Raw genomic sequence first — 12,355 nt, forward strand, 5'->3', positions numbered from 1 at the left:
ATGGATCCCCCTGAATCCAGAAAGAACATCACCTACCCACGCATCACTAGCAGGCTGTACTACAGAAACGCTCTCTATGCCAGAATCAACAAATCACTCCTTCACAAACTCCAGACCGTCCATAACGCCGCAGCCAGGCCCGTCCTCAGCATCCGACGACTACATCACCCAGCACCTCAGAGAACTCCACTGGCTCACCGTCGAAAAAAGAGTGACCTTCAAGCTGCTCATACATGCCTACAAAGCCCTCCACAACACCAGACCCCAATACCTCCACAAAAGAATCTCCTTCCACGCCCTCAAGAGAAACCTTCGCTCCGCCGACCTTGATCTGGCCGAAATCCCCTGCATTCTCAGAGCCAGAACGAGAGGCAGATCTTCCTCCTACATCGCGGCCAAGACCTGGAACAAATTCCCCCTAAAGATCAGACAAAGCCCCACACTGTAAACCTTCAGAAAGGACCTAATGATCTGGCTCTTTGGATGACCTCGGAGCTGCCCAACCCCCCCCCCCCCCAGCACCTTGGGACCCTCACAGGTGAGTAGTGGGTACTGCCTGCACCTCATTCAGACCTGGATGTCCAGCACCAGCTCAACACATATCTCTCCAAACCAGAATTAGACTATTCAACAAGAAACCAGTAGTCCAGACCGGACTTAAACACATGAAGCTCAACTTTCACCCAATTCCTAGTTGCTCGGATTGACCATGGACGCCAACCTCATTCTCAAGCCCAGAAAATCAAGTTAGCCTGTTATGTGCTCTCACTCTGGTAAAGAAAGTGCAACTATTCCCCCAGGTCTGCAGATAAAGCCCTGCTACTGTTGTATCTGGATGCTATCAATGCCCTGGAGGAGCTGGTGTGAAAACACAAGAGTGACTGCAGCCTGATCAGATTGGGGCAGGGCTGTGTGGTCACAGAAAGCAACCTATGATAGATGTTGTGCGACCCCCCCCATCCCGTCCATCTGAGAGCTATTTAGTTGTCGAACTGTGTAACTATGACAAGTGAGTTCGGACTGAGTGCTTTGGCTGTAGAGTTAGTTTGTATTTATAAGTGTGTCCTTGTTGTGAATACACACAGACCAAAGAACCAGTTACAGAGTAACAGTAGTACTTAAGAATAGTGATTATTCCTGAAGTTACTCTGCATTTGAAGTATTATCTGAGCTAGCTGGTCTAGCCATTCTACTCCACAGCAACCTAAAAAAGTAAGCCTTTACTATTCAGTCTCGCTACCCCCTGAAAGCCAAAGTTAGTAATTCAGTGAGCTTGCAGTTGTACCTGGTTACTGGGGCTCCTAGAACAACAGTAACACTTAATACGAGGATTGAGTTGTTGCCCTAAACTTACCCCGGCACTAGAACTTGCCTAGCATAGTGCACAACTTGTAAATGGAGATCACAGTGCACCGACCACCAGTGCCGTCAGAGTACACAGACTGTTAATAGGGATTCCAGCAGACCGACCATTAATGGTGACTGAAGTGCACGGAACACTGTTGCTGATCACTGTGCACACATGTTCACACGGTAGTAGCAGGTGATTTGAATATCCTTACTCATAGAGACCAAACATAGAATGAAATGTAGCTTTTGGTTGGGATGGACGCTATAAAGACGGCTGAGTGTATAGATGGTTGGTGAGTGAGACTAGATGAATGACTATCAACACAAAAGTAAATTATATATTTACAGAATGGAGGTAGTAAGGACAGAGTAGTTTAGAAAGCGGGAGAGGTAATTCAGTCCTCAGGCATTTACTCAATAGTAATGGTAGTTTATAGGGTTGGCTTGAATGTTGGATGAGAGATGAAGGTCAGCAGATCAGTGAGAGGGAGACAAATGAGCACCAGTCACCAATGGTGATCACAGTGCACCACCCCTCAAAAGACCTTCACAGTGCATCGACTGCTAAAGATATGCACTGGTGCTCTCACCATCAATGGTGACCACAGTACATTGGCCATCAACAGTAATCACATAACAGCAATTTTGAGAACACAGACTGACCAAGAATTGAACTTTCACATAGTGGACTTGAGATTTAAAGAGACATGAAGTTTAAATATGAAGGAAGTCATGAGAAATCTGGAAACAAATAAAAGCAAGCATTTACAATTCATGAACTGCCCTTTATCTTTGTTCCCTACGACTCCTGTCCCAAACAGATGTCATACTCCATATGTGCTTTAAAACACCTATGCCCCTTTCTCCTGTCTTCCCCATTATGTTCCCACTGTAGGATCAGTCTGCATGGTTACCCCCACTTTTTGACTGGTGTTATGCTGTTTCTGGCTAGTCTGGCTGGGATCCTGCTAATCAGGACCCCAGTCTCTGTGCTTTCTCTCCTAAATTGGATGGTGAGTACTTAGGTGCTTCTCAGATTGGCTACTGGTGTACTCGTGTGAGTCCCTAGATGATGGTACGGAGATACACAGGGCATAGGTACACCAGGGGTCTCCCATGGGCTAAAGCATGTATTATGCCACACATGGGAGACCACTAAAACTGTGACTAAAGGTCTGTCATTGAAGCCTGTGTAAGCTGGTGCTAGGACAACTTACAGCAGATATAGGTTTCCCTATATCTGAGGTCACTGCACTTAACACCAATCTGCTTCACCCTTCAAAGTCCCGAGCTGCTCTGCTGCGTGGGGTGTTATGTATAATGCACTATTTCAAGTGCTTATAGTGAGCTTCGCAGCACTGTACGCTCAAGGCTTCCTATGTTATAACCAGGGCCACTGGAATAGGATGTATGTCATCACAACGCATGCTTTTACTCTGCATGCCATTACAACGCAGTTTTTACAACGCAAGTCGTTACAATGACTTGCGATGGGGGGCGCTGGATAGTGGAATAGTTTAATTTTCTATTCCAACTCCAGTCCCTGTGGATAGTAGGGAAGGTGTTGGATAGAAAATTAAACTATTCCCTATTCTACAGCGCCCTCCAGCGCAAGACTTTGTAACGACTTGCGTTGTAATAGCTGCGTCATAATGGTAGTGCGGAGTAAAAGTTGCGTTGTAAAGGATGCTTCCCACTGGAATAATGTGGCTGCAGCATTTTCTGTGTATTAATGTATTTAGTAGAGTTCCTGTATGTTCCATCATATGCTGCATAATATGCAGAGGCCAACAAAAATGCTGTTGATCTAAACGGATCAAGAGTTACTAACAGAAACATGGCACTACTGGTGCAAAGGACAGGTAAACAATTTGCAGAAGGCAGCTGCTTTCCTCTCTCTTCGTGGTCCACGTGTTTATGTGTGAAAATGTACTAAATAGGGAAAACGCTTGCAGAAACACTTGACAAACTGGGCAGGACTTCTGTCTCATAATGAAAAATTTCAATCTCCGCACTGGTTAAATGCACTTCTTTATAAGTGCCAAGTCATGTTACATCTGAGACACGTCATCCGGTACTTCAACAGGGTACTCGGAGTACAGGAAGATCCCAAACATTTGACTTCTCTTTTTAAGGTCTGATGCCTTGATGTGAGAGCGCCTTCTGGAAGACGCTGACATTGTACCTAGTAATGTACAACACTGTTCTATTGGCCTCTTAATACAAAGCGTTGCTTCTACAGCCCAAGTGTGGACACAGACTTAACACAAAACTGAAAAAAATCCGAAGGAAAACTGGGACACGAGGAATAAAAGAGGCTCCCCTTTGACTTCTAGAGGTGTGCATGTGTAGGTTTGTTTTCAGAAAACACACTATTTTACTCTTGGGGACAGAAGCGATGGTTGTGCTTCGAGTTAAGACAAAAATATTCCTTGCTGGTTAATAACATTTAAATGGGAACTGGGGGATGTGTATACTTTTCCTTTCTAAGAAGCCTATGCATTCTGCACAGTTAGGAATCTTTTTTCTATCTACAGTTGTTAAAAGGATAAAATATTGAAAAAATACTGCTAAACAAGGTGGCACTTAATTTGCCATCTCTTGGCGTATAATTTAGTCAACCCTACCGCAGAGTTTGGCCCTTCCCTGCCGCATTATTCCAGTGGCTCTGCCTGTAATCCCACCCACATGGGCCCTGGCAGGGAGGGGGTGATTATCCACGGGTCTGTCTTACCTTGAATCCGCCGTCGCCCTTCTTGCAGCACAGGCAGGCCAACATGAGGAAGATAAAGGTGAAGAGGCCAGAGAAGGAAACCGCCACCACAGCCAAGGAGGAGGACCAAGAGAGCTCACTCAGAGGGGCGCCATCTGCAGGGCAGAGAGAGAAGAGCAGCAGGGGTCAGAGACAGGAGGCATGACGACAAGAGAAGCAGAGGACAGAGAGAGGCAGGAAGGGACCGCTCTGCAAAGCCCCGGGAGAGGAACCTGCTGAGCGCGTGGAGCTGTGACCCCCCGCCCAGGGTGGGCACCGACATAGTGTCAGGCTCCTGAATGCCCCCACTAAACACCTGTCACTTGAAAGTGCGCCTGGAAGTCCCTGGTGCAGTGCGCCAAAGCAAGGACCACAATGTGCCTCGTGCCCACTTCTCCCCCTCCCCACTTCTTCCCCACACTTTCTTGTTTCCCTTGGGCGCTGTCACATCATCGCTGTGCTTCTGTTAAGGTACAAATCAAGTAAACTCATTCTCTGGCAATTAAACGTTGTGCTGCGCCGCCATGATCGCTGTAAAGTTAGTTCCCAACGAGTGTCAGTGCAAGGATCACAACATTATTTTAGAAAAAAATAACCACACAGATATTCTGACTTTTTGGACCCCGCATACATGAAACACATTATTTTCCGGGGCCACGAGCTGGTTGTGCCAGACAGAGGCAGAAGAAACCGTAAGATCCGCTTCACTGGATGCGGAGCTAAAGTGAAGGCGACTTTTACTAAATGATTCTTCCCTCGGACGGTGAATAGTCTGGGACAATCCGGTCGAAACAAACTGTTTCAAGATGCCCAGCAACCCGTAACGTAACGGGCACATCGCTTTCTGAGCTGACACTGAACAAACTGGCCAAACAAAGGACGGCGACTTTGCTGGGCGCGTGTTTGAGTTCAGTTGACGAAAAACATATCGGAAGCTGTTGGACCATGAATGCTAAACGCAGTCCAGTCCTGCTGTGTCACAGCTCGTTTCCCGCTGCGGTGATTGATTGGCCGCATGGGGTGAGCCAAGGTGAGAGCGGGCTGTGGCTTTCCATTTTATCTTTGGAGGCCAGGGTGTGCCTCAGCGGCGGGCAGTGGCTTCCGCAGGCCAGCAATGCTGGTCTGGACGGACTGGGCACTGCTCAGTACAGGGGAAATGGGCGGGAAACGTTACAGAGTCCTCGTAGCTTCCGTGTGAAAAGCAAAGCACCTTCCCTGGAAGGAAAGCATTACTAACAAAAAACATCCAGACGACGGCGTGTGCCAAAACCAGAAATCAACGCGCCATGAGTCCTTGCAGCCAAGGTCAGTCTGGGGAAGGTTTATTTGCATGTCACCCATCACCGCGCGCCCTTTACATGTCAGAAAATATCAACAGAATTCACACAGAATACTCACTGCTGGCACTTCCAGCAGGGGTCACCAGTTCAAACTGGAGCCGGTTAGGCGTTGGTGAAAGTTCAGCTTCACGGGGACAGTAACCTGCACGGGCCTTTCTGGAGCTAGAGACACCATCCAGTCCACAGGACCACCAGTCCGGCCCTTAAACTAACCAGCATTGGCAAAGGCAAAAAGTCTCCCCTTTTGGATCTATATGCATTACTTATGTGTTTTGCCAGTGCTCTGCATCATCAGCAAAAATTGGATTGTTGCCACTGCTGTGCAGCATCAGCAATTAATGAATAAAACTAAAAGGAGCACACTTACACGCAAGAGAGTGCTCGTCATAGGTGGGAGAGTATCGTTTTTAGCTCTGAATGAAGGTCCCGAGATATGTGCAGGTTTAAGGAATGCACTCTCCTGGCAGCAAGAGCCCCAATAATATACAGAGAATCTGCTCACGGCAGGATTTGAAAGTGCACGAACACACAGCGCTTGCGCAGTATGTAGGACCCCATTTTGCGTGAACAATACACAGAACCAGGTTACCAGCATGTGGATGGAGGCATTATTGGAGAGTTTTATTTTATTTGTAAAGTTTTATATAGCGCTGGCGAGACCCGGAGGTATCAGAGCGCTTTACATGAGGATCAGCAAGTTACAGGATACATAGTTATATCATTTGAATCAACGAGTTACAGGTTACATAGTTACAACCGTTTGAATCAAAGAATCTCAGAGGGAGGGGGAGTGAAGGAGACACGAACGGGGAGAGGAGGAAAACAATGTCAGATGACCGGCTGGGTAGGAGACGGCCAAGGGGCCATACTCCTCTATAGCTGCATAGGACAGCTCCACCGGACATCGGCCAAGAGTAGCGGATGGAAGCGTGGAGCGCGCTTTCTGAGTTTGAAACCATGTTCATTTATCGCCACGGTTGAGGGTGGAGAGGGGCCATAACTCAAGAGAGGTGAAGCCTTGAGGCAGACATGCTCCTTATGTTGGAGGGGACAGCATCATGTTACAATCTAGGCATTTGCTAATATTGTTTAGGTTATGACCTCTTTCATGTCTATTTTTAATAAGATGTCTAACCAAAACTAGTATGCAAGAATTCATTTCTAAGGTGCCTTGTGACTATTACCAGTTGTTTCCTTGTCTAAAGTCGTCGCAATATGTAATCTGTGAATATATAGTGTCTTCCTCATGTCGATTCTGCAGAACTATGGTTACGAAATTGAATATCATCTTTGCATACACTGGGTATTTATTGCAATCATGACTTTAACTAACTTAAGTTATGGAACCACCTTTATTTTCACTCCATGGTGTGCAGAGGCGCAACTAGAGCCACATTTTTAGGGGTTGGGGTCTAATTAAAATTTCAGGGGGTGGGGGGGCTAATTATTCCAGCAATAGGCAGAGTGGAGCTGCAGGGGCTCTGAGAAAGGGTGAAAAAACAACAACGAATAAGTAAATGTATTTTTAAAGACCTGTGAAGCTCTCGGGTGTGGCTGCAAGAAGAGGGACACGGGCCAGCCAGCCCACAGCAGCTCAAGACCTGTCCTGTGTGTGCCCGGGGAGCTGTCTCAGCCCGGGCTGACACACACGACGGGAGTGGCTGAAGCTCTTTGAGCCCTATGGGCGTTGCGCGCCTGATGGTGTGTATAGGGGTGCGCTAACACCCCAGCAAGTGAATAGGTTAAAACGACAGGTGGCAGATTCCACAAATTACAGCTACATTTCTCAGGGAAGGCCAGTCTTTGTCACTCTCACAAGCGAGAACTACACAGGTGGTGTAATTGCTGGACAGAAGTTTAAGTAAACACCAGACCTCACAGGGTGAATGGGTTGCACCCTCGGCACTGTCCTACCCCTTGGAGGCGGCAATTAGCAGGCTCATAGGAAAAGGCTCAATCGACCATTTTGACAGCCCCCTCCGCACACACAGGCAGAGAGCCATTAGTCTCCGTAACTCCACATTATCCCTTTTCCGCCATGCTCTTCTGCCTAAGAGAGGAAACACACTGTCCGCCCAGGCAGCAATGACGGTCCGGCCGAGACAGACCTCTTTCCTCATGGATGACAGGACAAACGTGAGGCCGTCACGAGCGCTGTGCGGGACACGCTGTTAAAATAAGAGCTCTGGAACTCGCTGCACTTCCGGCACAGCCGACTGCAGGAAATGAGAAAATAGCGTTTCGATTAAAACACTTTTGAAGTCTCTTTCCAAAATACGATGGAAAGCGTGGTTTTAGTCTGTTACGCATCAGAATTGTTGGAAAAATAAACTGGATGCAGCATTTATATATGCATCGCCAAGTTTGTCACTGCTAGTCGCCAAGAGCTTAAAAGTGGAACATTCTGGAAGACAAAGAAGAACATTTTCATCCTTCCAAGAGTGATTTTCAGGAAGCGATTTGCGGGTAGATACTATTTTTTAAAGGATCCATTTTGTGTTGGATGGCAGTGCGGCGAGACGCTCCAAGAGCTGGGTTTGCTGATACTTCATCTTTTGCTTTGCATCTCCCTTTCCATTTTTAGTTCCATCCCTGTGCTTCTCAAAGCAGGAGAGCGTACTGCCTTTCTTACGGCTTTTTTGTATTAAAAGGGAACAGATAGCATTTGAGAAACCTGGAGAGCAAAGCAGGTATTTATACGATTACCTATTAGCAGGCTGACCAAGGGGCTGATTTACAGTTTGACGGACGGTACTCTGTCCGTCAGGTTGGAGATGGGTATTGCCTCTGCCATCCTGAGGGACTAATGTCCATCAGAGTTTGAGACAAACGCTGGCCCAGGGGTTATCTTTGTACATTGAAAGGAACCCCCATGACAGCGGTTTCTTTCAATGTTCCAAAAGTTTGGTATATGGCCACCGTTGGTTTTGATGGGCAATCACCAAACTTACAAAACAAGCATTTACAATGCAATGGTTTTGCCTTTGTTAAAGTTTGAGCTATTGGCAAAGCTCTTGACAATTTTTTTTTAACATAAATAAATGGCATTGTTATTTGCGATGCCACTAGCTTTATCTTTCGCAAATGACACCCACAAACACCTACAGGGAGCCCCCCAACACACACCCACACAGAGGATGGATGTATGGATGGAAAGATGCAAGGGTGGATGGATGAAGGATGGATGAATGAAAGTGTGGATGAAAGGATGCATGGAAGGATAAAAGGGTGGACGGATGAAGGACGGATGGAAGAAAAGGTGGCTGGATGTATGGATGGATAAAATGTTGCATGGATGAATGATGTATGGATGTGTGAAAAGGTGGTGGGATGAATGATGGGTGGATGGATGAAAGGGTGGGCATATGGATGTATAGATCAAAGGGTGGATGGATGAAGGATGGATGTATGGATGGGAGGATGAAAGGATGGATGGATAGATAAAACGTTGCATGGATGGATGTGTGAAAAGGTAAGTGGATGAATGATAGATGAAAGGATGGGTGGATGGATGTATAGATGGGAGAATGAAATGTTAGATGGATGTATGGATGGAGAAAATGTTGCATGGATGAATGATGGATGGATGGATGTCTGAAAAGGTGGGAGGACGAATGATGGGTGGATGGATAGAAGGGTGGATGGGTAAAGGATAGATGTATGGATGGAAAGATGAAAGTGTGGGTGGATGGATGTATATTTAGGAGAAAGAAATGGTAGATGGATGGATAAAAGGTTGCATGGATGAATGATGGATGGATGTGTGAAAAGGTGGGTGGCTGTATGATGGGTGCATGGATAGAAGGGTGGATGTGTAAAGTATGGATGTATGGATGGAAAGAAGAAAAGGTGGATGAAGGATAGATGGATGGAAGGATGAAAGGATGGATGGATGGATGGATGGATGTGTGAAAGTTTGAGTGGATGAATGATGGTTGGATGTGATGAGGTCTAACAGGCGCATTTATGGTTGTCAAAAGTTGATGAGGAGTACCAGTTTCTAGAAACTTTTGTTGGAAGGGGGTCCTTATGCCAAAAAATGTTTTACAAGTGTGTCTCGGCATCAAAAAGTTTGAAGACCTCTGCCCTACACACACTCACACAGAGCTCCTCACACACCCACACAGAGCTCTTTTCACACTGTGAGCTTTTTCCATACACTGTGAGGCACACACACTGTGATGTACTCTCACACACTGCGAGCTCCTCTCACATACGGGGAGTCTCCACACACATTGCGAGCTCTACAGACTGCAAGCCCTACACTCTGCAAGTCGTACACACTGCAAGCTCAACACACTGTTTGGCATTGTACACGAGGCCCTCAGAGTCTATACAGCTTTGGAGAGTTATTTTGCAACTGTTTATTATAAAGAATAGATTATTTCGTAATTTTACAATAAAATGATATTGAAAGACACTTGCAGTTGTAAGTCTTTTTGAAGTAACTTTTTTTCCGACTATTTTCTTTCGAAGCTCACAATGCTTATTGTTGACTTTAATTGCCCATATTACAAATGTAATGTGAGACAATATATCTTATAGGAGTTCCAATGAACTTGTGATTTGTAAATGTTGTTACTATTCACTCAGAAGTTAGAAGACAGATGAACTTGCTATAGGATATACAATGAGTGCATTTGTTATAGCTTAAAATAAAATATGTTTGCCCAGTAACATATCTTATGCAGTTCGTAAATAGATATGGACTGTAAGTGTTCCAATGTAATACTATGGCAACTATTTGCGTCACGTTACTGGTTTGTATGTGCGTTTAAAAATATAGAAATCTGCGCATGCACTTAGTGAAAATAAAACAAGGAATGTTGTCAGTGTTTTATTTCATTTCTAGCATCGTCCAAAGCACAGTTTGTGAACTAAAGTTGTAACTAAACATATATAAATGTGAAAGATTAGTCTTACCTGGACATATGGCCTTTTGTCTATCCCCTAAATTATGTAAAAGACATAAAGCTCCCCACGGTACTAAGACGCTTCCGTTTTTGGATATCTTGGTATGGTATAATTGTCGCTTATAGTCATCATTTCAAATTTCTCCTTGTAAAGACATTAACAATGCGACTATATTCTTACATAGACATTTTTTTCTAACTTCAAGCGTCTTATATTCCAAACGCTTAATAGAAGTACTCCGCAGCAGACTGCGCGCGGATAGCTCTTCTATTACGACTACATTTTGCACATCCTGCGGTTCACCGCCAACTCCAAGGAGTAATTAATGGGCAAGTGCCGCGAGCCACCTTACTCTTGAACTCAGCTGCACAGAGTTATTTTAATATGCCCGTAAAGCTAGCAATGTTAGAATCTGCCAGGCCCAAGATCGAAGCACAAAAAAAATAAATATAGCTTCGCACAGAACGTCGCCGGATGTCACTTTATCATAACAGACTTTCATGCTCTCACTAACTCTAGAGTTGACACGAACACATGCGTGTGCCCAGCTGACTCTTAGCCCCACGATTAAAACACGAGAAAAGAAACAGGTCGGATGTCGCCTTATCATAACACACTTTCTTGCTCTCACTAAATTTGAGTATAGTAAAGGTAAACTAAGCAATGTTAAAAAGAATGTCTAACTACATTTTGCGTTGACATGCGTGCAATGTTTAAGACTACAAAGCTTACATGCGCAAACATTAACATCTTAAATGCACAGTTTGCCGATGTCAAATAAATTACCCAAACGCCATAACAAAAACTATTGAAGACTATAAAGCTTACATGCGCAAACATTTACACCCTAAATGTACATATTGACGATTTACAATAAATAACAGAAAGGCCTTAAAATTTAAGCATTTGTTAAAATCTGCCAGCCCCAGGATCTAAGCACAATAAAAGAAATATAACTTTGCACTGAAAGTCGTCGGATCTCACCTTATCGTAACGGACCTTCATGCTCTCATCTAGAGTTGACACGAACACATGCTTGTGCTCAGCTGACTCTCAGCCCCACGATTAAAGCACGATACAAAAAAATCTGGCATCGCACAGAAACAGGGCATCCTAAATGTACATATTGACGAATTACAATAAATAACAGAAAGGCCTAAAGCTTACATGCGCAAACATTTTCATCTTAAATGCACAGTTTACCGATGTATAACTTTGCACTGAAAGTCGTCGGGTCTGACCTTATCCTAGCACCACGGAGACGGAGACAGCGAGCCAAAGGGACAATATTATTTTATTTACAAAAGACAAAATCGCTTACCTGAAAGTCCTTACGCCACGGAGAAGGAGACCCGACACGTCATGGCAGGATCAAAATTCCACCAATAGCAGCGCGTCCCGAGCAGGAAGGCAGGTGCCGGCAATGCCGGACCAGATTCAGGGGCGTTCCCGAGAATTTTTGGCTTTCGGCTGACGTAGCGTGATGTAGCCAAAAGCCAAAAATTCTCGGGAACGCCCCCGAATCTGGTCCGGCATTGACGGACAGGCCCGTCTTCCAATGGCTAGCCTCCATTTATGGAGCTAGCCAATAATAGACGGGGGCCGTTCCTGTCTCCCCTACTATAGTCATTAGGTTTTCGCCTGCGCGAAAAAGCTGCGCAGAGCGCAGCTTTCGCCAGGCAAAACCTAAAAAAAGGTGGTAGCAGGAATTTGTTTCTGAAAAACCCAAAAAACTAATGATGCCCCTACACCCTAGGTTTCATGAATTGCTATTTTTCTGTCGGTGAGGACCGTACACCGCCCACCCTCAATAGGGCTGGTGGTGTCATGCCCTTCCTCCAACAGTCCCTACTATGTCAGTCCGTCAGAGGAAGTTTTCCATGGACAGAGCCAACAAGGGCTCTAGCAACAAAAAACATGAGGTCCGCCCATCTCTAAATGTGGAGGGTAGACCAAGTACAAGCACACACTGAATAATCTGGGATGTGTCTGCTTCAAC

General features: G+C 45.4%; 1 protein-coding gene across 5 annotated transcripts in view; it reads right to left on the reverse strand.

The window, feature by feature from the left end:
- Positions 1-12,355, reverse strand: part of AATK (apoptosis associated tyrosine kinase) — a 508,162-nt gene that overhangs the window by 227,073 nt on the left and 268,734 nt on the right. For 4 of the 5 annotated variants that reach the window (XM_078654150.1, XM_078654151.1, XM_078654147.1 and 1 more), the window contains exon 2: positions 4,085-4,218. The exons of the other annotated variant lie outside the window; for it this stretch is intronic. In XM_078654150.1, coding sequence (XP_078510276.1) covers positions 4,085-4,218 — 134 coding nt within the window. The remainder of the gene's footprint in view (positions 1-4,084; positions 4,219-12,355) is intronic. 5 annotated transcript variants of the gene reach the window in all.

Source organism: Lissotriton helveticus, chromosome 7, assembly GCF_964261635.1.
Source record: "Lissotriton helveticus chromosome 7, aLisHel1.1, whole genome shotgun sequence".
Taxonomy (NCBI): domain Eukaryota; kingdom Metazoa; phylum Chordata; class Amphibia; order Caudata; family Salamandridae; genus Lissotriton; species Lissotriton helveticus.